Source organism: Molothrus ater, chromosome 21 (assembly GCF_012460135.2).
Source record: "Molothrus ater isolate BHLD 08-10-18 breed brown headed cowbird chromosome 21, BPBGC_Mater_1.1, whole genome shotgun sequence".
NCBI lineage: Eukaryota > Metazoa > Chordata > Aves > Passeriformes > Icteridae > Molothrus > Molothrus ater.
The window spans coordinates 3,957,006-3,984,796 of NC_050498.2; the positions used below are offsets into that span (position 1 = coordinate 3,957,006).

The 27,791-nt window shown below is 43.6% G+C and overlaps 1 protein-coding gene across 1 annotated transcript; it reads left to right on the forward strand.

Moving 5' to 3' along the window:
- Window positions 1–1,365: 1,365 nt before the first annotated feature.
- UBE2G1 (ubiquitin conjugating enzyme E2 G1) lies at window positions 1,366–27,026 on the forward strand. The gene is made up of 6 exons (XM_036395089.1): window positions 1,366–1,656; window positions 16,312–16,414; window positions 19,099–19,196; window positions 20,271–20,449; window positions 23,619–23,742; window positions 25,810–27,026. Exons 1-5 carry the CDS (start codon window positions 1,611–1,613, stop codon window positions 23,703–23,705), a joined length of 513 nt encoding a protein of 170 aa, XP_036250982.1. The 5' UTR covers window positions 1,366–1,610; the 3' UTR covers window positions 23,706–23,742; window positions 25,810–27,026.
- The last annotated feature ends 765 nt before the right edge of the window (window positions 27,027–27,791 follow it).

Genomic DNA, 27,791 nt, shown 5'->3' on the forward strand with positions numbered 1-27,791 from the left:
TTCATCCAATTACCCAGAAACTGCATATACTTGAGAACTGAAATATAAAACTAGGGAATCCAATGAAATGCTTAAAGCCAGAGGAGCAGAGCAGCCCATATGTTTTATTTTAGAATTGCACACACCTATTTATCACACTACCTTTTTCACAGTCAACACATGAGCCAGCAGACAATTTGTATTTTTGTCAGGCTTCTCCTGGCAATTTTCTTAGTTCCTTGGAATAAAGTATCTTACTTTTTAGCTTTTTCCCCCTGCAGTGCCTGTCCTCAGACTTACAGTCATCCTTCAAAAGCCTGTTTTCTACAGGTTTTTGCTGGACATCCAAACCCAAGCCTAAGCTGCCCTTCAGGGATACACTAATGCAGGAAAGCCCCTTTGCCTCCTAAGTGTAAGGGTTGATTTAGGCCTTTTATGTCTCTTTTTCTCCCCAGGGCGCACCCTCAGTGCAGTGCTCCAAAGCATCCCCATCACACACAAAGACAAAAATGGACATTTTGCAGCAATCCTGAGAGAGCAGCTTTTACCTGGCAGCTGGTAACCCTTTCAACCTGTTCTGTTTAGCTGCTCGTTTTAGCTGCTCCTCAAAACCTCCTGTCTGTAGTGGGCTGGAAGATGGCAGCAGCCTGAGGGCCAGCGGGGCTCTGAGCACAGACACTGCTGTTACTTACTCCTGTATGTGACAGTCCTGTGCACTGCTGATGAGGGCAGATGTGTCTCAGGGGCTGCTGTACCTCAGCACAATCTCGTTCCACACCTTTCACAATCCCAGTATGCTCCAAAGCCTGCCCAACTTGGCCTTGGACACTTCCAGGGATCCAGGGGGAGCCACAGTTTCTATGGGCAACTTATGGCAGGGCACCGCCGCCCTCAAAAGGAAGCATTCCTTCCTAATAATGTCGCTCATGAGGGCCCTTGCAGATGCCAGAATGGTTAGGGTTGAAAGGGCTCTCTGGAGATCACCCAGTCTAACCCCTGCCAAGGCAGGGTCACCTGGAGCAGGTGACACAGGAAGGTCCGGGTGAGTTTGGCATTTCTCCAGACAGGGACACTCCACGCCCTCCCTGCACAAGTCTGTCCCAGTGCTCTGCCACGCTCACATAAATAAGTTCTTCCTCAAGTTGAGGTGGAACTTGCTGTGCTTTAGTTTGTGTCCCTAAATGTCTTTCGTGAGGAGATTCCCCTCACGGAGCGCTCTCCCTTCCTCCCCGCTAACTCAGGCTTGACTCAGGAAAGGCAGGCAGGGACCTTCCCAACATGGCGGCCGAGCGCGGCTCCCCGCCCCTCAGCCGCTCTCAAGATGGCGGCGCGGAAGCCCGGCGGCCGGCTCGAGTGCGCCTGCGCGGGCCCGAGTGCGGTGAAATTCCTGGCGGGGGGAGCAGGAGGTGGCGGCGCTGAGGGCTCGGAGCAGGAGGCGGAGGGCGGCTCGGAGCCACGGCCGCGCTGCCCTGCCCGGGACCCTGCGTGCTGTGGCGGCCGGCGCCGAGCCAGACCCCCGGCGGGCGTGGAGCGGACGGGCTGAGGGACGCTCGCCGCCACCTCTCGCAGCGCCAGGAGCCGCGCCGTCCCCGCCGCCGCTGGGACTCCCTCCCCGGGCAGAGCGGGGGAGAATGACGGAGCTCCAGTCCGCCTTGCTACTGCGGAGACAACTAGCAGGTACCTGGGCCGGCGGCGGAGGAAGGAAGGGAGGGCGGCGGGTGATCCGCCGCGGGGGAGCAGCGGCCGGGCGGCCTCGGAGGGGCCGCGGCCCGTAGCGGTGGAAGGAAGGGGCGCCGGCTCGGGGAGGGGGCGGGCGGGAGTGCGTGTGTGTGTGAGGGGGAAGGGGAGATTACGGCCCCCCCTCGCCGTGCTGTGCCCAGCCGGGAGCCGAGGGAACTAGGCCGAGCGGGGGAGGGGGAGCCCGACCGGCGATTGCTGCCAGGGGAGCCGGGGGAGGGGAGCGGGGCCGGCACGGTGGAGGAGCGTCCCCTCGGCTGTCCCCGTCCTGCCGGGGGAGCGCGGAGTGGCACCGGCCGCGCTTGTCGGCACCCCCCAGCCCCCCGGTACTAAGGCTGGAGGACTCCTCGTCCCCTCCCCTTGCGGTCCCGTCTCCCTCTGGCGGGGGGAGAACAGAGCCGGAGCTCGTCCCGCAGCGCGGGGGTTGTGTGCGGGCTGATGTTTGGGGGTGTTTCTGAGGCGCCGGAAAGAAGCGGGGGAAGAAGGATCGTTCCCCCACCCCCGGAACGAGGCACTCCGGGCCCAGGCTGCCTCCCCGCACTCGCAGCCCTTCCTGAGGGGACCTGCGGTGCCCTCGTCCCGCCTCCCCTGGCCGGCTCCCCCTCACCTCCCGTGCCCGGGAGGGGGAGGCCGCCGGCCCCTTTGTTGTCAGGAGAAGCGGCGGGGGCTCCGCAGGCACCGGCGGGGGGGACATGACCGGGCAGCAGCGGGTGCGGGCGGGGGAGCGGGTGGGACCGCTGCGGGGGGACCCGCGGGGAGGGGCGGGGGGGTCCGCCGGGGGCGAGAGGGCGGGACGGGCGCGGGGGAGGAGGAGTTGGGGACCGGGCTGGGGGACGGACACGGCCCGGGTGCTGCGGCCGGGCCGGCGGCCGAGGGGAGCGGGGTGTCATCGGGGTGTCAGACGGGCTCGGTGTCGCCGCGCCCCCTCCCTTTGTCCCCGGGCGGGCGGCCGAGCTGGCCCGGCCCGGCCCCGCCGAGGGGCCCCGCATGCGCGGGGCCGCACAATGCGGCTCCATGTGTGCGCTGCCACACTTAAAGGGAAACGAGCCGGCAGCGCTCCCTTCCTCCCTCCCCCACTTGCACATGTTCGCCGCATCCTCTGCCTGCTGGGCCGGGATACGGCCGGCCACTCGAGGAAGCGCACGGGTCTGCGTGGTGCCTTGGGAGAATCGGGTCGCCTTTTTTGTCTCTTACGTAAAAAAATTGCTTCGTACCCTGTCAAGGGAATGTGTGCCAGGTGTACCTAAGCTCGTGCAATCGCCAAGCTGGCTGGAGTTGGCCGAGTAGCCATACAAAGGGACAGGGTCGCTGGGTGGCACAGGAATTCCCGGAGCGGGATTTTGGCCCGAAACTTCAGTTAATGTCGTTGGAAGCCTTAGGGTGGAAAGCAGCATTGTTAGCAGTAAGGAGATGAGGTTGCATAACCGGGTATCGCGAGCTGGATGATGTGTTTGTGCATCTCCAGCACTGTTTTCTGGGTTTGGATGGTGATCAGTTTGAGAAACTTCAATATCGTTAACTACTAGCACAGAACGTTTTGCCCCTTTAAAATAAAGGTCTTAAAAAAACCCAACAAATCTTGTACTGTGGCTAAAAATCGCATACTGTGGCCTTAGTCCTGAACATCAGCATCTACTTGTTAATGGCCTGGTAACTGCTGAAGTTATTAGTGACACTCAGTGAGGTGTCTGCACGTTCAGATAAGCTAATAATGCCTCGATATGGGCTTACTGAGGAGCTCCAGACTGGATGTGATGTGAAGCTTCTCCTATTCATGATCTCCAAAGGGAAATAGTGTAGAATAGTTGCTTTCTAACTTGATAAAAAAAAGCATTTGGTAACCTAGAATAGTTGTTCAGCTGTCTGAAATTTCTCTTTTGATCTAGTAATTGTGCTCCACAAAAGAAAGTTGGACATTTGGTTGAAGTCTCTTGATAGTAAGTATTCAGCTTCTGTGGTGTATTTTTTTTTTTCTTTTTTTGGTCTTGTGAGGTCTTAAGGCCTTGTGGAAGCACAGACTGGTTGCATGTGTAAGTACATTTGTACACTGCTAGATCTAGGGGTTCACTTCTGTTTAACTTTCTGCTCACTCTTATCTGAAGGCTTTATGTGTGCTGGTAAAAACTGGTGAGCTTTTCTAGTTGCCCCTATTACTGATTCAGTTGCACTGACTGCTGCCATTTTCTTGCATCATGCAGCTATTCTGGGGCTTTTGTTTTAAGTAATATCAATACCTTTGGTATCCCTTTACATGTACTAAAAGAAATTGAAACCGTATTAGAAGTGACTTTGTGTGTGCATGAAGTATGGTGAGCGTTGAAGAAGAGCCTTGAACTCTTCAAAGGTCCTACATGGAATAACTGACCTGAGAAAGTTACCACGTATCTATTTCCTATTAAGAAAGGAAGAAACAATTTCCTATGTGACATCTGAACTGAGCTGGCACTGGACTGACCCTGGTTTTTCTGGTGTCAGGCTGCTTGAAGTCATAGGGCAGAGTCTGAGCTTCATGATTTCCCTTCCCTACTGCTGACTGTCTTCCAAGTCTCACCTGCTCCAACGTGTCCCTTTGTCAATACCCACGTTGTTTCTTGTACCTCAAACCAAAAGCCACCACTCTGGTGGTAATTGTCCTGGTGGGACTGATACTCAGTCTCTCTGCTCCACACAGCTTTTGTCTATATCAGGTGTGGTGAGTCACGGAGTTGTACCTGGTGGTTGGGTTTTGGAGAACAGTAAATAGACAGCTGATGTGAGTTATGTGCTCTAAGCTAGTTTAAATTGCTCTAGATCATTCAGTTGTGCTTTGATAATGACAGATTTGAAGCTGAAGCAAAGTATCCAGAAATGAAGGGAGGCTGAAGTGAGAATCTGAAACCATGGTGGAAGAATTGAGGAGTATAAAAATTCTTTAATGGTGAGACCCTGACTGTCTCTCTTCAATGCCTAGAAGAAAAAACAATGGCAGGAGAGGGAGGAATATTAAACAGTAGTTCTCAGAGTAGTTACCTGTTTGGTCCCCCATATGCTTTGGTTCTTAATTATGGGGAAAGAAGGTGTCTGGCATGGAGCACTTTAATGAGCTGTTTTAATTCCTGAGTACTTTGGCAAAGTATAGGTCAACTGATGAGGCTGCTGGCTGTCAGTGAGATGTAAACCAGTGGCCTTACCAAACAGAGCAAAACTTGACAGCACAACCTGAAGTTGCTCCAATGAGTGTATGAAGACAGACTTGGATTTTTTTTTTTCTTTTTTTGAAAGCAAGCTGGCTTGTAACCTGAGCAGGGAGCTGGTACCACAGCACCATGTACAACATGCTTGTGTGCTTCAGTGGCATGTTCTGGATCCTGATAATGCTCAGAGAGAAGGGACCTTCAATGACAGTCACAAAATACAACTTCAAGTTACATGTGGGTTATGTTTTAATCTCCCAAATTCTGTGTGGTTTCACAGTGCCTTTGCTAATGAAATACTGAGCTGGATCCCCCAGGGACTAAGTGTAGTAGCTGTTTTTATATTGACATGTGCTTGCCCCCATTTAGGCACAAGAACAATTCAAAGTAGTAAGAACTTTGGGTAGTTTTTATGGGTTTTTTTTAAGTCTTTGGGGTTTTTTTAAGTCTTAAGGAGGTGATGATTTGGGATCTCTTAATATCAAAGCCATTTAAAAAGGGTGGTCTAACCAGAGCTGGAGGATCAGATATCTATGGATATCTGTCAAATTAAATGTGGTTCCCTCTCAAATCAAATTACTTAGTTGTAAGCAGTAGCAGCTTCTGGAAATATCTTAAAATTCAAACATATTTGTTCCTACCTTTGGTGGTGTTTGGTTTTTTTGGTGGGTGTTTTATTTTCTTGCGAGGGGGAGGTTTCTTTTTGATTTTAGGGTTTTTGTGTCTTTTGTTTTTGGGGGGTTTGGGCTTTGGGTGTTTTTTTTTTTTTGTTTGTTTGTTTGGTTTGGTTTTTTGGTGGGTTTTTGTTTTTTGGTTTTTTTTTTTTGAGGAGGGGGACACTTTGTGGCTTGATAATAATGTGAAACAGAAGCCATGACCTGTCCATTTCTTCCACGCAGAGTGCAGGAAAAACTAAAAGAAAAAAAGTGCCCCTGAACTTAAAAAAATGTGGATTGGTGTAGCACTGGGTTAGCAGAGTTCACCCCCCAGGGGATTGGTGGAGGATAACTTCTTTTTACAGCCCCAAAACTTTATGTTCTTTAAAAAGAAATGCAGACAACAGCGTGTAAAGCTTCTCTCCCAGTCTCCAGCGCTGTCAAGCCCAAAGGTTTTACAGACTGAGGTATGTCTCTGAATACTTTCATTTCATCTTTCTGCCAAATTCTTGCTGACACAGAGACTTTAGAGTAGGCAGACTTGTCTAGTTCAACCAGCAAACTCACACAGGGAGGACGCAGTTAAATCAGCAGCACACAGTGGAACTAGAAGTGCGAGTTCTCTGGAACATAAACATGGAGCGTTGGAAATGGGAATAACCATGCCTTTGTTGGCTGAAGTTGAGCTGGGTTGTAAATAATCTCCAACTTAGGATACAGAAAAGCCACTCTAATGCTTTTCTTAAATATGAGAAACGTGGCCTTATTTCAGTTTAAAGTGTATACAGCTTTTGTTTCAAAGCAGAAATGTCTAATTAAAAACTAGCAAGTTGGAAAACTGTATTAAATACTTAATGTGACAGTTGAACAACTTTTACTTTCTTCTAAGGAAGAATCTTACTGGGTAATGCTGAGCTAGTTGAATTTTTGGCAGTTAGATAGGACTTCTTAAAAAATCTATTTCAGTAGTGAATGGAGAGGGAATTGCAGAATGAAGATCACTTTATACATCAAGGCTGAGATGCATGTTTCTGGGGTGGCTGGTGTATAAGCCACCTTTGTTTACAGTAAGTTTGTCTGTAAGAAAGTCATTTGAGTGCCTCTGAGTGAAGCATTCATTTGATATTAGATTTTCTTTTATCCCCTTTGTGAAGGTCTGTTCATATGGACAGTAATACTCTGTATTATCCCAAATAATTAGGACTCCAAGGTCCTGCACATGTAAAACTCAGCATTTTAATTGGTCCTGAAATGATAAACACCGCTGCATATTGTTTTTAGAAGACTTTCATGTTTTTAGATAACCATCAATTTTTTTGGCCTGATGCTTTTTGGGGTGCATGTGTGTAGCAGTCACCTTAACCCCTGACAGCCCTGTTACAGCAGATGAGATAATCCTGTTTCTGTTAAACCTGTGAGGTTGTGCTGACAGAATTATCAAAGCTGACTTTATAGACAATATCATTGCTAAAACACAGGCCTTGCTCATACTCCAATCACTACAGCAGCACAAGCAGCCTGAATTTCTGTTGCACTGTAAATAACATGATAAATGTGACTAATGGCAAACTTTGCCTGCTACATGTTAGTTTTCCAAATGCTTCTCTTGTAGAAATAATCTGAACTTTGCATCTTCAAAGGAAAGAATATTTTTAACAGCACCACCAGCAAAATTTCAGGGGTGCTGGCAGTTTTGGAAAGTCAGGTTTAGCTAAACAGAATGGAAGGGCTTGATGACTCAACCACTTGCTTAAACAGGATGAAGCAAGAACCTGCCTCATCAAGGAGTCACTGCCTTGGCTCTGCCTAGGTCAGCTTACTAATCTTTCAGGGAAAGAACCAAACTTGCCAGTAGCTCTGAGTGAGTTCTTTCCTTCTCTGCTCCCCCCAAACAAGGCATTGTAAGTTACACCAAAGGAAGGGCATATCTGGATCTGGCAGTACAGTGATTTATTCATGTTTGGTTTGAGAATAGTGGAATGGGAGGACATTGCTGGAGATCCTCTGAAGTAAGGAGCAAAATTAATACCATTTGAGAAAATACTTTCATCAGAATTTCTGCTTTGTTGGGAAGAGCTTCATTTGGAGATGTTAAATCATGCAAAAGCCAACTAAAATGTCTTGACTTCTGTGATTGGTGCTGATTCCAGCCTCAGTGTTGTAGTTATTTGCTGCAGAATTGCCAACAAAGGATTTATTGATTGGCTGTATATGTGTGTATTTAGGAGAAACTGATAGGGATAAATCAAGCAGAGTGAATGGTCTTCAGATGAAGCCACATATAATTATAGCTGATTCTGCCTTGACTTTTCTGTGTGTTGTTGAAATGTCTGTTCAGTGCAAGACAGACTTGGAACAATACATGCATATTCAACTAATGTGGGATTACTTGGTCCCTTCTGTGATTGGTACAAGTTGGTTTTTAGTACCCCCAATGCCCTGTGTTAAACAGTTTGAAAATAAGTGACCTTTGTAGGTGAAACTTGCTTGCCTCAAGTAGGCATTCTGCTAAATTTTCTTCCTGTAGTGTGTTTAATCAACTTCTGTTTTGATGTAAAATACAACAGTTTGTTCCTAGCATAGAGATGGGGTTCTAATGAAGTGGAACTGATCTGAAGGGTGGCTGCTCTTCTGAAAGCAAGAACTAACTAAATACTAAAATGAGTGTGCAGACTTGGGTGCCTGGAGAAAGGAGAGCAGGTGGCTTGTGTGAGGAAGAGGGTGTGTGACTCCTGAAACTCCTGTCTGCTTTTTGTTCCAGTGTGTGGGAATGGAGTCAGGGCAGTGCAGGCCTTTGCTCTCACCCAGCTGCACCTCTGCTTCAGTTTTCAGTGGTGTGTGCCTACCTTTCAGGGTCTGGTCTTGAGATCTTTCACTTACAGTCTCTAGTAGGCTTGAGCTTTAGGCCACCCTGCGAGTGTGAACGTTCATACTTGCTGTTCTTGCCTACTCTCAAGTCCAAGGCATATCAGCTGGAGCAGAGATCAGATATCCAGGCCTTGGAAGAACACTAAGTATAGCAATCTAATTGAAATGGGGTTCCATAAAAATATCTGCTCTCCTGGACAGAAATGTTAGCAGTTGTTGCACAGGTTTAGAATAATAAAAACTTTCTGATAGAAACCCTCTGTAAAGGTTTTCCCATACAAGTCTCTGTGTGTGGATTGTTAAGGGAAATGTATTTCTGTGCTGTCATCATACACCTCATAGGTCAAGCTGGCTGTTTTTTTAGCTGGCTGGCATTTGCTGTTGATCTAGAAGATGGTGCTGTCAGGAGTCATTTAAAGGAATGTCTTAAAACAATTCTAGATAACAATGTGGCTCAAGTTCGGATATGCAAACCTGTTATTCATATTATAAGCAGGAGAGAAAACAAGCTGGAAAATTGTTCTCTGCTTGCACAACAGCTTAGATGTTAACAGGTCTCTCAGATGTTAATACCTCCCTGTGGCACAGGCATGGCATAGAGCCTTTGCAGTGGATTTCTAATGTTGTTCTGGTTTTGTCTGTGAACCAAACTCATCTTAGAACCCTTGGCTCTGTGCAGCGGTGCTGTTTCATGATTAACGTGTGTGTGACTGCTCAGAAGATACTTGGATGGATTTTTTTTTCCTTAGCTTTAGTCTATTGATAATTAGCTTTTAAGGAGTTAATCAACTTGTCCTGTCCATGGTAAATTCTGCTACATTAATGGCACCTGTCCTGCCAAATTCCAGCAGTTGTGTACAGCAGGCATCTGAAACTTGTAGTCTCTTTGCAGGTGAGAGAAATAAGTGTGTGTAGAGTGTGATTCATCTGACCTGTTTTTGACACCTGCTTTGGGATGGGATAATCAATGGTGTCTCAGGAACCACTTACCCTGATAAGATCTCTTGAATGGTGCTGAGGGTGACCATCTCAAATGCAGGTACCCATTGAATACTTGTCGAACTCTTAAGAGTGAAAACAGGCATGAAACGTGGCGGACAAAGTGGAGGTGGCATTTCTGTGACACTGAGTGTGACAGATGAATGTGGCTCTGTGCTGCAGGTGACTCTGGGCAAAGCACTGCACTGAATATTCCCTGCTGACATAATTGCTTCCTTTTACATCTGGGTTTCCCAATCAGGCTTCTTCCAATTCTTTTTGCTATCCTTATTTTTCCCTTCCTCATAGCTCTTCCCCTTAAAATTCAGAACTTATTGGGAATGGTTTTGTTGTGGTCCTCTAACAGACCTTATTCAACCTCCATTTTAAGCTGGGTGGTGTAACTGTGCTGGATTCTGCTCTGATGTGATGCACAGCATGCTTCTAGCAGTCTAGTCAAAGAAGGCTGTTCAGGAAATATTTTACCTTGATTTCTACCAAAATTACATGGCTGATGGTAATTTGAACATATATTCTGAACTTCTTCTGAGAACCTTAATTCTGGGAGCATAAGTTTCAAAACTTCAAACAACACTAAGGCATTCAAAGGTTTTCATCAGATGAGTATGTTTTCTATTTCCAGTGATTTGGACAGGAAAGTAATTGCAACACCACATTTGTTTTGAAAGAAGAGATTTGTGGGCTTAGTAGGCACAATGTGGTCCACAGTAACTTAACTTTAGATGTTTGCTTAATGGCAAATAATGGCATTGAGGGAGGGGGAGGCAGACCTTCCTTGTGTAGCATGGGATGTTGGAAAAGGACTGGTTTGAGTGTGTGCACACAGAAGGGTCCATGTGTGAAGAGTGCTGCAGAAGGGAAATGCCTCAGAATAGCTTGTGACTGTTGTTGCCTGTCTGTAGGACCCTCAGGTGAAATGGTGCCCAGGAACAGACTTTGGGCTGGGGAAATGGGGTTGCCAGGTTAGAGCAGTTGCTGGGTGTCTGTGTCCACTTGAGACTGTCTAAGAGCTGCTTTAGAGACCCGTGAGAGAGAAATCTAAAGGAGCAATGAAATGTCTGCTGATGTCCACTTCCATGGGCTTAAGGGATTGTGGGGAGCTCCTTAAGAACCAAGGCAATACCAAAGACCTGCAAGTTCCTGGTTGATGTGTTAGGACTCAGTTTTCCATAAATAACTCATCTAAACTAACAATTGTCTGTCTCCAGGTATGTCATGACTGCTATGACCATGCAGCTACAGAATATACAGAGTCAAGGAACTCAATTTTTAGCTTAATTCGAGAATAATGTGATGTGTTACTCATAAAATAATTCCAATGTCCATTTCTCTGGTACCTTAATCCTCATACTAGTGGCAGTTTTAGGGACTTTGGGCTAGTGCTGCTCTCCACTTGTTTGCAAAGCTGAACTATGGCTATGGCTAGGAATTTAACTGGGATAAAACCAAAAATCAAACAAGAAACATCCAGCCTTGTCCTCTCTCCTTCTGTGCAAATCTAAGGAAGACTTCACAGGTATAACTGAGGAGATGGCAAGTGGAGCAGTACATAAACATGTGCAGCACTGCACTGAGATGCAGCTTGCCTGTTATTTTGAAACCCTTCTTACAAATTTTCTGAGCTCAGAAAATTTGATTTGTAAATGTCTGAAGTGCTACCCTCATTAAGAAGGAGTGATGTGTGGAGCACTGGAAATTAGTTAGTTGCAGGCTAAAGTCAAACCTAAAGCTTCTACTGAAATGATTGGTAGAATCTCTGCTAAAGACAGGTTTGTCTTTACTACTGTAGTCTCCCTTCAAAATAATTGCCATGTCCTTCAGAGGCTTAATCTGTTCTAAGTGTTGTCTGTTTGTCACTCCCACAGTGGCTATCAGGAGTGTGTGCATATTTGGTGCTACCTTTTGTCTGAACTTCTTGGATGAGCTTGTGGAGCAAGACAGAACATGATGAAAGATGAAATGGAGAGCTTGGGGAATACATCTCCACAGAGAGATCATGTTACTTTATCATAATCTCAGCCCTGGTTCTCTAGAATCTGAGATGTACAGCTGGGTCCTGCGTGGAGGAAAGCTTTGGAAATTGTAAGTGACCTCAGTGAAGTAATAGGGCTATAGGGAAGTCACAGTGTGGGATACAGAGAAGAAGAGTCTAGAATGAGGATTTTCAGTGTGAACAGTTGTTGGAAGCTCCTGGACTGGTGCTGAGACAGCACAAGTCTAAGGTGCAGCAGATATAAAGTGTTAGAATAGCCTGCTTGCTCTGAGAGCTGTGTGAGCCAGCTGGATGGTTTATCCAGACACCTTAGCCAGGACTTGGGCTCCCTAGTCTGGTTTTGTGTTGTACTCTGTTCACTGGCTGCACAAAACTCACACACTGTGTAACTTACTAAAGAGGCTGCTATTAAAAAACTCTAGGAACTCATATTTTTGAAGCTCTGTACTGTACTGTAGCTCAAATACTGAAAGAGTTGATCTGCAGTGGCTGTCTGGGTGTCAGGCTGAAAAGTTTGGATGCCTTACATAGCTGTTCTAGGGAGCTGTGGGCCTCCTTCTGCTTAGTCATTTCTGTTGATGCTGTTTTGCTCTGGGATTGGTGAAGTCTCTGGGCTTATATAAAGGCAGTTTCAGTGAGTGTGGGAACATCAGTAGCTTGATGTAAACTAAACACTGAAACTGGAAGTGCAGCCCATGGTACTGTGTTGGCTCAAGTTTAAGGCAATGGTAACTTAGTTCTGCTCTAGTAAGAGCTAAAGGGAGAGACTGTGTTGTGTGGCAGATCATGTGCAAAGGGAGCCATGGGGCTTGAAAAGCTGTTCTGGATTTAAACAACTCTCTTGGATTATGGGCCTTTAGTCTTCCTCACCTCCCAAATCAGGTATTGGATTTAATTCCAGGTTCAGGACTGGGATTAAAGGAACTGAATGTCTAATTTATAAGCAGACACTGGATTCTGTTCCAAGTATGTTGCTGCTTGGCAGCTGTCCAGGTGTGTGCTGCTTTGGCTGTCAGCTGCTGCTTGGTCTGCAAAGGGCTCTACCTGAAACTGCTTCTACACTGAGTGAATGTTTTGGATTTTTGTTTTATTTTGCTGAGTAGAAAAATGCCTATTAAATAATCAGAAATGCAAAAAATATTGTCAGAAATGCTGAACAACAGACTAATATATAGTAGTTGCAAGTAAATGGCATTTAGTTAGGTATGGACATAATGGAAATATGTTAATGTACTCGTTCATGTTTAAAAAGCACAGCATATCTTTAGCTGAAAAAAAAAAATCTCAAAGTAAAGCTATTGGAAAAATAATGTGTAAGGATCCAATTCTTCACATGTGTCTGGCTTTTCTGCTTTTGCAGCTCTTCAGGGCTTTGTAGGGGCCCTGCACTGAGAGCTGGTTCCCCTCTCCCCTCCTGGAGAAGGGAGCCGAGTCCTCTGCTTCACCACGTTTGTCTGGGGAAGCTCCTGTCCAGGCTGCAAGCAGTTAATGCTGTGCCTGCTGGGGACTGGCAGGCACAGGGAGCAGGTGTCCCGTCCTGCCCTGGCTGCCGTGTTGGTGTCACTCCCTCAGTGTCACTCGCCCAGGGGCGGTGACACCGGCCTGGCCTGGCAGCAGCCCCTGTGTCTCTGAGGTCCTTTTGTGCCCTGCCTGCATCGCTGCTCCCTGGGGGTTTTGGTGCAGGGATTTCACTGCTGTGGGAGCCTCAGCCAGTGCAGAGAGAGGCTAGAGACAGGTGGTACTGCTGCTTAACTTTTCTGCTACACAGCACTCACTATATCCAGGGAAAAAAAACAGAGCCAAACAAACACTGGGCCCTTGGTGTTTGCAGGTTTTAATGAGTAGCAGCTACTGGCATGGTAAGGCAGCCAAGGATGATGCTTTTCATGTCTCCGTGCAGAACTTTCCTGAGACTTCCTTTTTTGTCTGCCTGCCAGCCGTGTTGTTTAGTTTAACATAAATAATCTGGATGGAAAAGCTCATTTTTAAATTGCTGATGGTAACTCTGCATACCTCTCGTGGAGAAGGTGCATGAGCTTATATTCATTGTTTTTCTAAGAGTGTTTCTGCAATCAGCAGCTGCTTGAGCTGTGCTTCAAAACTGCTGTCATGGAAGGAAAAGAACCTTTTCACAAGCTGAGACTGATGGCACCTCCTGTAATAGAAGTGATGTGCTCATTTGCTTTACAGGCAACATCCACTAAGCAATCTTCTTGAACTGCTTTAACTGAAGATTTTTGTCGATGATTGTCCCTTTCATACAGTTTACAGATGTTCTACATTAAAGGACTTGGCATCCAGGAATCTTGCTCCTTCTCCCAAGTTCTCTTGCCAGTATAGTGCTACATGGTCCTAGGTGAGAGTCAGAGTGCAAGAGCAGTCTGTCTTTGGGAATAAATACACAAAAATGTTTTGAATTACTTAGGGATAAAGTTGTTTGAGGCTGAGACAGATGTAGAAAGAAATTGAAACATGTAAGAATGTTAAGAAATAGAGAAGAAAATCTGTATATTGGCTTTGGAAATAATGTGGCATATTTAAATAGAGAGAAACATTCTGAATTTTTTTAGTCAAGTTCTGGCAGTCTTTAAAGTCTTATCAGTGAGCAGTGATAACTTGCAAACAATAAAGAAGCTGAATGTGAGCAGTTTGGGTTATAGCAGTTCACACACAACTCTGCACAAATCCTTTTTTCTCTGTGGAAATGCAGAAATGATGGGACTTGTGTTTCACAGGCTTAAATTCAAGTTTGAAAGTCTTAGGTGAGATAGTAAAACCCATTATTTGAATTCTGACTTCTGTAGTTACTACAGTGGGTATTCTGTATTACAGTATTAATAATATCTGAAAGGATGATGTAAATGTCCTGAGCAGAGATGTTTTTTTCACAAGCAATAGGCAATTTTTTAATGAAATCCTGCCTGAAAAAGCAGGTTATATTCAACTCCTGAGGTGGTGGAACTTTTAATAGACCATGCTGAAGGAATCTTTGTATTAAAGAGGTAGTAAGAGAGTGGTGAAACTCTTTTAAAGTGAGCTGCTCACCTAGGCTATCTGCCCTTTCAGCTAAGATTAAATAGTTACCCAAGCTTGTGCAGCTGTTTCCACAAAGTTTCATAAATACCAGAGTCTGAAAACTGATTTGCTTAGAGGAGGCATGGCCATGCTGTAGCCTTTGGGTTTGAGGTTTGCATCTTGCTTAGAGAGCCTGTGATGTTACTTTTCTTTCTTTTTACCCAGAGCTTTGTCCTGCACCTTGGGGGCTGGGTGCCTGACCTTACCTCCTGATTACACCCTTCTGAGGAGCTCCTAGGAAAACCCCTTGCCACGTGTCCCTTGGGATTTTAGAGTTGGGTCATCTTTGTGGATAAGTTTGACTAAATTAGTAATGACTGAAGTTGATGTTCCTGCTCTCTCCCTCTTCAGGACCTTGGTTCCTTCACGTGAGCTGAGCACTTTGTTTACCCTGGGTGGACTTAGACTCCTCTGTGTAGGGCTTGAATTGATTCTTCCTGCCTTTTTCAGCCACACTTTAAATAGTTCACAACTTAACTGGTCAGCAATGATTGCAAGCTTATGAGCAAATCAGTTTGGATTTCATGGCAGCTTTTTCTCCAGAAAGGTACAAGGTTCTCATTTGAAGTTCCTCTGCATGTGCCTGAGGGCATTAGAAGGCCCTCTTAAGTCTTTTTTAGGTTTGCAAAATGGGAATATGTGGACAAGCTGTGCCGTGGAACAGAATAATGAGGACTGCATAGAGTCTGACAGGTTAAAATAAGTATGGTTGGTTGGCTTTTTTTGTATTTTTTTCCACAATAACTACCATTCTTAATTTAATCTGCAAATTATTGACCCATTGAAGGAGTAACTTCCCCCTTCCTGTATCCTAAGTACCTAAGATCTATCAGGACTTTGTGTGTACTGTTGGAAATGCTGGATGAAGAATTTGAATTTATTTCTCATAAATATGGCATTTAATGTGATTTCTGACTTGAAGCTGTCAGTTAATAGATGTTCTCACCTTCCTACCCCACCACTGGAATATAGACAAAACTCATTGGAGGGTTTAATTCCAGATCTTACAGGTTTTTTTTCTGGAGCAGGCTGATAACAGAAGTTCAGTGGAGTCTAGACCTAGTTGTGACTTGTTTTGTGTGTAGCTATTCCCAGTGAAGCCTCTATCTGGCAGTGACTCTATGAAGTAGCCTGTACACTTAGAATGCTCTACAGCTTGTCACTGGTGGAAAAGAACTGTGAAGCAAAAGGAAGAAATAAAGACACACAACTGTATATCTGAACAGCACAGCAGCTTATCTTCCATGTCCTCTTGTACTAGTTCAAAGTATAGTAAATCATTCTCTCCAGAATTCACTGGCACAGGTCTCAAATGCTTTCAGAGCCTGAAAGAAAAATCATTTAAACAAAGTAGAATGTTGTTTTTAAATAAAAACATAATGTGACTTTGGTCTGTTGTTAACATTTTCTAGAGTTAAAGGCAGACATTAGTTAAGCTGCCTCCTTGGGGTTCTTGTAAAGCTCTTGTATTGTTAGACAGCCTGACTTATTAAAAGCTGTTACTAGATATATTATAGCCTATATTATTATTAGCCTATATTATTAGAAGTTTCCTAACTTAAACACTCGTTGGTATCTAGTTTAGGATACCATGCCCCATAGCTGGGTGTTGTTCTGGCCCTTGTGCTCACGTTACACAGAATTTTAGGGTCAGACATGGTCCCAGCTCTGACAGAAGTGTTGGTGCTGGGGGAGCTGAGGGCACTCACTCAGGCCATGATAAAGCACCAAATGTCATGGGGGTTTTTGGTCCTGTATGGGCACAGGAGCTAAACCAGCAAATGTGTATTATAGACACTTAAAGTTCTCTTAAATTCTTTTTCCTACACAGAGCTCAACAAAAATCCAGTGGAAGGCTTTTCAGCGGGCTTAATAGATGACAATGATCTTTATCGATGGGAAGTCCTTATTATTGGTCCTCCAGATACACTATAGTAAGTACTGATACTTCTACAGAAACTTGAATGAACTCGGGTTTACCAGTTCTAGTTTGCTTCTAGTGAATTGAAGCCAACCAAAACCTTGTGCTAAATCAGGTAATGCTCCTCTGTTGCTAGCAGAGTACCTGTAAATAGCTGGATTTGCTGTGTAGAAGTTCTAAACTGCTTTGCTCCCCTGGGAAAATGCAACACTGATCTCTTTGTACTTGTATGGAAAAGAAAGACAAAAGGTGCACTTAGAGGCAGCTTCTGTTTTCTTTCACATGTAGGTAAGGCAGATAAAATCCACTGTTTGCTGTTGCTGCTGGGAGGCTCTAGTTCAGCTGATAGTGCCACGTTAAACCATGATGGTAGGAGAATATTCCATTCAGGTGGGATGTAGTTGGAGGAAACCTCAGCAGTCCACAGAATTGGCTCCAAATCCTGTCAGATTGAGATGGGACAACTTCCACGTGTGACCTGGAGTACTTTGGGGTGATACCTGCTCCAGTTTCTGGGAAAGGTTCTGTGCCCAGGAGAGGTCAGTTTAAGGTGCACTCCTGAAGATGACCTCTGTTCTCCTCATGGAGCTGTTGCAGTGGTGAGCTACTGATACAAAAAGCCTAGTGACGTTCACTGGAGTCAGTTTTGGTTGCAGCATGAAGTTCTGTCTGTCTGTCAGCAGACTTTGAGTGAGTATTTAAACCCAGTTATCAAATTGCTTGGCTTTTCCTCAAGCTCACTGCACTCTGGTTCTCATGTCTTGCATGAGATGGTTTCTCCAACTTCTATTGACCTTTTCTGAACATCTTATATTCTCATGGCTATTTTATAAATATTGTCAAGAAATAAATGCTGCTTTTAATTGATTGTCATCTTAGGTGTTGAAAGTTGCAATAGTGGTTTTTTAAACTCCACTTTTGAGTCCTGAACTTTTTTTGAGGCTTTTAGGTAAGAAATTTCTGTTCCAGTCCTTGGTTATTGTTTTTCAGGGTTGAGCCCTTCTTCCCTGGGCTGTTTCATGAGGATGGTCATATATAATAGTTTAACTTAAACAACTTTCAAACATCACTCTCATTCCTGGTACCACTTCATTTATTCTGAGTTTGCTTGAGAAGACTTTAGACTTAGTGCATTACTCTACTGACAGAAACCCTTTTCTAAGGAATATTGCTAAAAATGGCATTGATCTCCCTTAATTGACAGCTGTATTTCATTAACTGATATCTAATGTGTATCCACTTTAAAACATGTATTTATATGCAGTTGATGTGGGGCAACCAGGGATGCCCTACAGCCTAGTAGCTTTAGGATCTGCTTCTTTAAAAAGGGAAAGAAGGACTTTTTCAGTTTGAAAGAAAGGCTTTGACTGGTTTGGGGCTATCAACAAATGCAATCCAGCTCTCCTTTGTCTTGACATTATGGATGTTAAAACAGTGTTTCTGGAATTCTCACCTCTCCTGGGATGAAGGATTCTTTGGAAACTGCCTGCCATTTCTAAAACTTGTGAAAAATAAACGCTGTGGGTTCAGATCCCCTCAGCTGCTTCAAAGAGCCAAGTTACTTAAAGGCACTGCTTTTTGGGGTCGTTTGTTTTTTTGTTTGTTTCTTTGGTGGGTTGTTTTGTTTTGGTTTTTTTTTGAGACACTTGCTGGAGCTGTACCCCTTAGGTTAATAATGATGGTAAAACATGTTATTTTTCTCAGTAGCCAGTGCACTTTAGAGATTCCTACTCCTTTACAAATACAGGAAAAATCACACTGAACAGTTTTCTGTTCACCACTTGTTTAGTGTGTGTGTGTGGCTGCTGAGGAGTAGCTTGTCACACCATGCATCTCATGCCATCTTTGGGGGTTCATGTTCCACTTTCTGCTCTGCCTTTGCAATTCCAAATTTTGTTACAACCTTCAGTTAGAAGAAATGACAGTAGCAGGACAAATATTATTGACATTAGCAAAGTATTCCATCTGTAAACCTTTCCATCTAATACAGACCTTCACCTTTTCAAAAGGCACTATTCCTGGCCTGTAACTCCACATAAAACCAGGATGTCTCTTGTTTATTATTGTTTTCCAGTTGAGTGGGTAACTAATGCAGGACACCTCACTGTCATGCCTGAGTCACTTCAGTTTAGTGTTGAAAAGGTGGCATTGGAAGTCTTTTTACATTAAATAAATACATTAAATAAACTCTACCCACAGCCAGAGCTTTCTGCATTTTTTCCCTGGGGCTCACTGCTGCAGACTGAGACCACAAAATTAGGACTGAGGCCTCTAGCAGAGGAAAATGGGAGTCTGCTGGGCTGGACTTGAGAAAGGCAGTTATTGGCAATACCTTTTTTTTCCTGTTAATAAATGTACTGTGAGGAAAAAAAAATCTAAGTTGTGATTCCAGATGGTGAATTCCTTGGCAGTTTTTTGTTGGGTTTTTTTTTTTTCCTCCCCCTTCCCACCCCCATGGTTTTTCCCCTCTGGAACATCTTCCCAGTTCTAAAAAAAGATCACATTGGGGAACTGGCAGTATCTTGTGAAAGGATCTTCTGAATGTAGAAACTCCTTACATTGCATATGGAAGTGTTGATACTGTTAATTACCAACATGATGTTAAGTTGTGTGAGGTGTAAACTTAGAACATCAGTAAGTTCCAATCTTCAGCTTAAGCTTACAAGAAACTCTACTAAGATATTTTTGATTCCCCAGTGAAGGTGGTGTTTTCAAGGCTCATCTTACTTTTCCAAAAGACTACCCACTGAGGCCGCCAAAAATGAAATTCATCACAGAAATCTGGCATCCGAATGGTAAGAAATGTCAAAGTTTCAATTTCTTTTTGCAGTTCAGAACTAAAATGCAGAAAGTGAAGACAAATAAAATACATTTCTGTTCATGTTAGAAATATGAAACTCTGCTTTTACTTTGCCATCCTCATTTAATAGAGAAGTAATAACAATGGTAGAGTTTTTAATAGTGCTATTCTGAGAGCATAAAATACTTGTAAAGTATTTTCAGAAGCTATTCTGAGTAGGTTCTTGCATTCTTGGTAATTGTTCAGGGATTTTTTTCTTAATTTTTTTCCAAAGTGCAAAATTCTAGTCTGAGGAAAAACTTGACTTCTATAGCTGCCTTTTGTTATACCTTCAATTATTTCATCTTGCTGTTACTGACTTGGCAGCTCAGTATAGAAAGCCCAAGGTTGTCCTCATCTAGTGAAGCATGAAAAGAAATCTTTTAGTCTCTCTAAAGGAGACTTCTCCTAATGCCTCATTTACCTATGGACTGATGGAGATTGGATGGGAAGGTGAAATAAAACAGAAGATGGTTTTACTGGGAAAGAAAAATATTCTTCAACTTCAGAAACTGTAGATGTTGAAAAGGTGGGAGGAGACAGTGCTCCCATCAAAAGGACAAGGGAATATTTTAATGCTGTGTCAGTTTCAGCTCTGGAAATACCAGAGTACTTGTCAGGCACTTTCTAATTCCAGCAGTTTAAATCATATTTCAATATGTTCCAGTAATATCCAGCTGATGCTGTTGCTGTGGAAAAAAGTCACTCTTGAGTTTGCTGAACTTAACAGAAAAGGCTGTAGTGGAAGCCTGTCTAAATAAATATTCTTGAGAAGTGCAATGTGGTGTTAGACTGAGCCCTTCCTCCCCATGTGCCCTCTCTGTCAGGAGTCCAGGCACATTCAGACTCCCACCAAGCCCTGTTTATTACAGTTTAAGTTCTGCAATAGTTCATTACTTTCCTTCTTTATAAAGTGTTTCCACTAACAGTGTTTCAGAGTAGCTGGAATGAAGATGAGCAGTTCCTGACTGTCCTGAAGAAATGCCAGCATGTTGTTTGTGACTGAAATATGCCTTGTTCTATTTTGTAGTTGACAAGAACGGCGATGTCTGCATTTCAATTCTTCATGAGCCTGGAGAAGACAAATATGGCTATGAAAAACCTGAGGAACGCTGGCTTCCCATTCACACAGTGGAAACTATCATGATTAGTGTTATTTCTATGCTGGCAGATCCCAATGGTGATTCTCCTGCTAATGTTGATGCAGCGGTAAGGCTTTCCTTGGTCTGCCAATTGTCTTCAGTGTAGAAACCTTGCAATGCAGTTCTGGTTTAGCAAACAGGAACTTGGGAAGAACCTTTTCTGTCACAGGCTAAGGCTGCCATTGTGCTGGGAAAAGCAGTGATGTTGTCAGACAAAAGTACTGATTAGCCTTGGGAAGTTTCTTTCACTTCTCTAGAGCAGTCTTCCTGTCCCATGGGTGAGAGCAGTGGGTCTGACTGTGTGGGTCTGTGCTCTGAGAAGGTACTCAAAGGCTTTACTGGGCATCTCACCTTCAACTCAACAGGGAGGGTTGTCCCAGACTAGACTGACTGGCTCAGGAGTGAGGGAAAATGGTCTGATTTACAGCCAAAGGCCAGGGTGAATCTGCAGGTGTGAGATGGAAGCATTTGATTCAGAATTCTGGACCATGGCCTGTGCTGTGAGTGTGTATAAACCCAGCTATCAGCTCTCTAGAAGAGCTGTGTTTAGAGCACAATATAAGAATGAGACTGAGAAATGTTTGTAGTGGGGAGAGAAAAAAGGTCTCAGTTCTGGAAGGGCAGAGGGGGACAGACTTGAGGCCCTGCTCATCTGACATAACTGACATGCTCCTGAATTGCAGTTCAGCAGTGAGCATTGTCTTCTCATAAAGGAGAAGTTCTGCTCTTTTAACTGTGGGAGTGAGAAATGAGATGGGAATTGTGAGATGCAGAGTTTTGTAAAGGAATGTTAACCTGTTCTGTCAGCCAAGCTATACCTTCCCAAAGTGGGTGGGAGTTCAGTAGTTTCCTGGAGCCTTTGATCTGCTATGTTGTGAGTATTTTCAAAGGTGGTTGAGCTCTCTGAAAAATCATTATGGGAACAGACTCATGTAGAACAAATTGAATGGGAAAACAGAAAACAAACAAAAAGTTGCAGTGAACAATTTCCTCATTTATCCTTTTTAAGTGTTGGACCTCCCCTTTTTGTGTCATGTTGCTGGTGGAAACAGACACCCAGGAAATATGGACATTTCCTGCTGAGCACCAGCAGGAGCAAGTTATTAATGAAATGCTAAAAGTGCATTTGGAACTCCTCAGTTCACAAACTCATGCATGTTGAATGTAGCTGGCCTAAGCCTGGAGAAAGCACATGGTTTTAGCTGTGCTTGTCACCCTCTTGACATCAGACTTTTTGTATTGTGCCCCACTCTGACAACTACTTCAGGAGTGGGTTGGTTTTTGTTTTTTTTGGTTTTTTTCCTTAGGAGAGTTTGACACAAAATGAATTTGCCTTAGGGTAAAGGTCAAAAATGAAACCAGCTTTTTGTAGTCCAGCATGAAAGAACAAAAAAACCTTAAATTTGGCTGAAGATAGTAGTGAGGCATCACTTTGGACACTAGAAACTTCTTTTGACTGTGGCATTACATGTTTCAAGGAACTTTAGAAGTGCTGCTGGAGCAGTTGGTTCTCCTGCTGGGTTGTAGATCTCTTCATATTAGCAAAAAACCATACTCAGGGTAATGAAGAATCAGCAGCTCCTGTGTTTAGTGCAGCAATAAACTTGGGTAGTTACTATAAGATACTTTGCTGTCAGTAGTTTCTGCTTTTAAGTGAGTTTAGTGAATAAGGTGTTACAGGCAATGCACAGGATTATAGGAGCAGGGGATATACCTGCTTTCAGGAAAAATGAACTGTGCATGTTGGAGTACTGTCTCTTGGAGTGGGAGAAAAATGAGGATCAGGAACCTGAATAGATATTTTGAAAAGCAAATAGAACAGTTCATGACCTAAAATTACATTTTTGGAGAATCAGCTGTCAAATTGGAAACTTTGCTTGCTATTCAAATCTGAACAACTCATAGAACTATGAATAGAAAAAGTAGAAACAAAAACTAAGACTCTGAAGCTCAGAGGGCACAAATTCAATGCTTTTCTTGGCTTTAAGCCATCTTGTGTAAGCTGTCCTATGTCCCAGTCCAAGGAACCAAATGTTTGCTGCGTGAATTGCTGAAAAAGAACAAACTAATTATTAGTAGTCTTATTTGTGCTTTCAGAGAAGAGTAAAGACGTGCTGGGCTCTCCAACATGCTGATTGTTTAGGTGAGCTTGGAGGTGGTGGATGGTAGGGTATGCCATTTATCACTGAAATGTACCACAGCCTCCACTCCAGGTGGGGCTGAGAAGGTGCTGTGTGCTAGATTGCATCAGCTGAGACAATGTGGGGGTTTTTAACCCCTTCCCTCACCCCTGCAGTAAGAATATATTGCTTGTATCAGAAACTAAGAAGTGCAGAACTTCATGAAATAAGGGGTTCTTTATATTTTCCCCACCACTTCTGACTGGAAGGCAATGCCCAGCACATCAATCTTAACCACACCTGGTGCTCCTGTGCTCTCATCTGAGCTCCTTGTGAGCCTGGCACAAAACAAACCTGGCTGCACTTTCTCGTGTAGGTTTTTGTGATACCTTGATGGGTGCATCTCTGGGTTCAGACTTCCCTCTTACCTATCTTCCTGCTCATCTTTATCTTGGCTCTTCATCTCTGCAGCTCTGAAACCAGATCCCTGTCACAGAGCCCAGCCCTGTAGGTGAGCTGAGTGTTCTCCCAAGGTCTTTCTCACAGAGCCAGTGTCTTACAGCCATATCTAACTGGGAGTGTTTGCTTTCGAAGGACACTGCTGTGCCTCTTCTAGAGACTGTGACTTCTGTATTTCTGTCCTGGAGTGTCCTGCCTAGATTGAAGGGAACTGAAACTGTCTTTTAAAAAATCTCAGAGTAACTGCTGGCTCACAGTACCTGTGTACCCTTCTCACCACTGCAGTTAAAGACACTGTCTGTAACACATAACAACAGCTTGTTGAGTTTGCTGCTACTTTGCAGGCTGAAGCAAATAGGTTTTACCACAGACAGTGTGAAATACTGGTAAGCCACCAGGTTAGTCTTGGAGTGTGCCTAATCCAAGGGGAAAATTACATCCTCACTGTCTTGTAAGCAGCTGGCACAGAAACCCAGAGCAAACTTTAGACAGTCCTGAATATCACAGGTTTTCAGTGAGGAGCTCAATGATTGTAAGCAAATTTAGGTGTTGACTAGATGGCTAATGTCTGAAAACATAAACAACAAGAGTCTTCCTAGAGCTTGTACAACTCCTTGTTGTAGGACTGACATCTGAAAGCTGTCTATTCAATTACAGAAAGAATGGAGAGAAGACAGAAATGGAGAATTTAAAAGAAAAGTTGCCCGCTGTGTAAGAAAAAGCCAAGAAACTGCTTTTGAGTGACACTTATTCAGCAGCTAGTAGCTTCACTTTTTTCAGGGTAAGTATCCTTCTCAAGATGAGTCAGTTACCTGAGTTGAGGATTTCCTGCTTAAGTGTTGCTGAAGTATTTTTCTCCCCCTCAAAAGCAAAAAGAAACTCCCAAACCTTTCTTCTCAGCTGCATGATCTCAGTGGAGCTCTTTTCCTGTATGCAGTACTAAAGACTAAAAGAACTTGACAGCCTGTTCTGCCAAAATTGGGGAACTTCTCTTGTATTCTTGTGTTTTATGCTGTTCAGAAGTTGAACTTCTCTTTATCAAAATTCATCCTGCTTTATTAATGGCACTTAGAGGTTACTGGAGCTGTAATAGAAGGGGGTGACAATTCCTTGATATTCATTATTGTGAAGAATACTTACTAGAATCTTAAAAGCATCTTAAAAGTCTTGTTATCTCAGGAGTTGTGGATTATCTTGCAGATGTTGGTGGCATGTTGCACATAGGAGTTAAATGAGACTTCAGTGAGGTTGCCAGGAACCACTGAGAAGGGTTTGTTTCAGGTATCTATGGAAGTTTTAACAGAAAATCTCCTGGCACAGCAGAAAGCATCAAATTGAGATATTACCAGTTAATAATATCAAGAAAGGTGGTGTTCTCTTCAGCAGCCCAAGAAACATCTTTAGTGAGGAAGGCTTGGGAGAAGCTTCATAAAACCAGCTGTGTTCTGCCTGGAAACTGAACTGTGGCATATCTGAGAGCTTGGACAAGTTTTGACCTGAGAGTAGCTGATGTGATATTTGCATTTTTTTTTGCCACCCTGTTAAAGAGCTTCTGGCTCAAGATACTTACTCTAATTTACACGATCCCATCTCGATTTTAATGGGACATTTTTTTTAAATAACCTCTTGTAGTAAGCTCTGTATTAAAGCATGGCCCTTAAATCCCTGGCCTTTGGTCACTTTATCTTGGGTATGCCAAGGGAAAACTTCCTCCATGAGCTAATAATTTCCCACTCTTGCTTTTCAAAGCAAAACAGAACTTCATGTTGAAGCTGCCTTTTCTTAATGGTTGGTTTGGCAAATAAACTGCTCTGACCCATTTGGCTGGCAAACCCCAAATCCACATTTACTGGTTACCTACAGCAGACATAATTCACAGGGACAGAAATATGGCACTGTATGTAGTTCAGACTGAACCAGAGCAGCTTACTACATTCTTCTGCTGGGTAGTTTTTTTAAATCACAGTTGTACAGGAGAGAGTTCCTTTCTTACCCTTTTGTAAACATGGAGGGGGGTGTTGGAGGAAGGCTCCATCTGTGACAAATTAGTTCTGCAGTCCCTCTTTGCAAAAATGCTTTGATTGAAAGGAACTTTCCCCAGTATGGATTAAACATAAAAAATGCTTAATATTGACCAAAAGACTAAGCAAAGGAACAGAAAGTCTTGTACTGCCTATAACTGGAGTGCAATAATTGTTAATGCTGCTGACTTTTTTTTTCCTGTCTTGGAGAAAGGGAGTAACTGTGAGTAACACTCCAGAGTATCCTTAACTAACCTCAGCTCTGTTGCCATGTTGAACTTAGCTATAGTGAAACAATGCTCTTGACAAATATTTTAAGTAATTGGCTGTGTTGCTTTTCTGGAAGGCAAAAGCTTTTCTAAGTCTGGTGACTCCTCCCAAGTGAGCGATGGGCAGGGAGTTGGATGAGAAGGGGCCACAGCTGGTTTCAAACCAGCCCAGTGTGACTGGGGGCTGTGGTGTCAGTGCTTGCTGAGCACTGCTGTACCTGCCTCTCACAGTAAGTAATGCACAGACTTTCAGTGATAAATCTGCCACGTTTAGCCCTGTGTGTGAATAATCAAAGCTTTGCACGCTGCGCACTCGACAAGCAACACGAGGTACAGGAGCCAGAAAGTCTCATAATTGAGCTTGGACACACAGTGTGCTCAACTAACTCCAGGCTTTCTCAGGTGATGAGTTTGGATTTATCCATCTTCTGTTCAGAGGTATGTGAAGCTCTTGAACAAGTAATAGTTAATCTTCTGGAGCTTGAAAACTAATTCACATCTTGAAAATAATTGAGGGTGAGGAGGGGTTTTATTTTAATACCTGTGATTTCTTTGCAGGTCTCCAATTGAGAAACATGGCACTGTTTTTTTTCCTGCACTCTACCCACCTATTGCTGGACTTCTGTTGTTACAAGTTGGCAAACACTGGCTGGAACTGGGCTGCAATAAAACATGCCAGTTATCAATGCTGACAAGAGCCTAACAAGTGCCAACACAAGATGATTACGCATTTTGAAATCTAATGAACTGCTTTAACCTTCAGGAAGAATTGTAAAGATGTGTACATAGCACAACATGATCCGGATAATATATATACTGTTCATGTACATCCACAAATACACATTGTACCAAATAATGCTGTCTGTAGTTAGGGATAGAATTGTGTAAATTCTAAAGATTTTAGCAGGTTTTTTCTCTCCCTATTCATTGTTTCCTGAGTTAAAAAAAAAACAACAACTTGTGAAGCATGTCAAAACCAATTAGGATACTAAGTTGGTTTTTTTGGTTTTGTTTTTTTTTCCTCCCACTTTAATTTTCCTTTGACCCACCAAGGCTTAATTAAAATTTCTTGCTTATTCAAGTTTAGTATCTTTTTTTCTTTTCTTTTTTTTTTCTTTTTTTTTTTTTCTTTTTTTTTGGTTTTGGAAATGTGGTCCCTTTTCTTTCCCCCATCAGAACTTACAATTTTCCTAATTAAACCCTGAAAGGATTTGCTATCAATTACTTGTGTCTTCTTTTATGATGACCTTTGTAGTCTCAAAGGTGCTTTTTTTTCTTCCCACCCCTTTTTTAAACCCAATTACTCATCCTTCTTGAATTTGGTATAGCAATAAAACTGGCCATGGAGCACCCTTGAGCAGCCTGATGGATTTTTAACTTCCAAGGACTTGAGTGCTTTCACTTGGAAGTTTGGTTGACTAAGTTAGTCCAAGATAGGAATGAGCTGCTTTTTATGGGTGAAATTTTTGGTTTGCCTTTTTCATTGCCTGTTTGTGGGGTGGGGTGTGTGGGGGGGAGGCTTGTTTTTTCTCAAGGTTGAGTTCAAGCATGCACATCTGTAGGCTTTCAAATGACTAACTTCTGGGTTTGGTATCAAAAATAGTTTCCCTCCTTTACTCTTTTCTGTGGCCCTTCATCTGCTTTGCCTTCTACTTCAGAGTTTTCCTCACCTAATGTACAAAGAAGATGGCGATGTATATTTTCATGTAATTTGATTTTTGGAATTCTGTCACCTTCTGTAGTGAGTTCTTCCAAAATATAATTTTTTCCAATAATGATGTGTCAAACTGTCTTGAGTATCACAATAGGAAGGGTACAGTTGTAGCTGGAGCACAACTTACCTGAGCATCATCAACAACACAACACTAGCAAACCTTTGAGGAGTTGGACATGCTGTGCTTCAGCTTGAATAAGGAAAGAGCAAACAAAATGCACACCTTTATCCCTATTGTAACCATCTCTGGCCTTCTAGTGAGCAAATACTCATCTCAGAGTATCTGCTCAAAGCAGTTTTCAAGCCTTTGACCAAAGAAACTATAGAAGAACTTAAAACTACTCAACTCTTTTCTTTCCACAGCACAGCAGCACCCACTGATAAATCAAGGGTTCCAGTGTCAAGAGTCAGCTTTGAAGAAGCCTTCAGTCCTAATTTGCTGGCTGGACTCCATTTTATGTTGCTGTGCAACATGCACCTGCTGAAAGGCACATATTGCAGGTTTTGTGAGGGGGATGGGGTGGAAGGAGGTGACAATTGTTAGAGGCAAGGCACCCCTTGGGGACAAAAAGGCATTTAATGTAAGAAGGCTTAGAGGGAAAGGTACTACTTCCTCATATGGGTGGGTTAGATAAACAGGTATGTTTGATACCTGTATTTACATATCTGGAAATGAATTTTTTTGTGAAATCATTAGTTAAATTTGCTTTTAGGTGGCTAGGCTGCTACTGCAGCCAGGCAGGTGCGTGCAGTACTTAATCCCTCAGACACACAGAGCTGATTCGAGTTCCTGTTGGAGCACTTGTCCAAAAGGTCTTCAGAGTGT

Coding starts and splice junctions, on each gene's coding strand:
- UBE2G1 (XM_036395089.1), top strand. CDS start 1,611: ATGACGGAGCTCCAGTCCGCCTTGCTACTGCGGAGACAACTAGCAG. Junction 1,657..16,311: donor ACTGCGGAGACAACTAGCAG/GTACCTGGGCCG, acceptor TTTCCTACACAG/AGCTCAACAAAAATCCAGTG. Junction 16,415..19,098: donor GGTCCTCCAGATACACTATA/GTAAGTACTGAT, acceptor TTGATTCCCCAG/TGAAGGTGGTGTTTTCAAGG.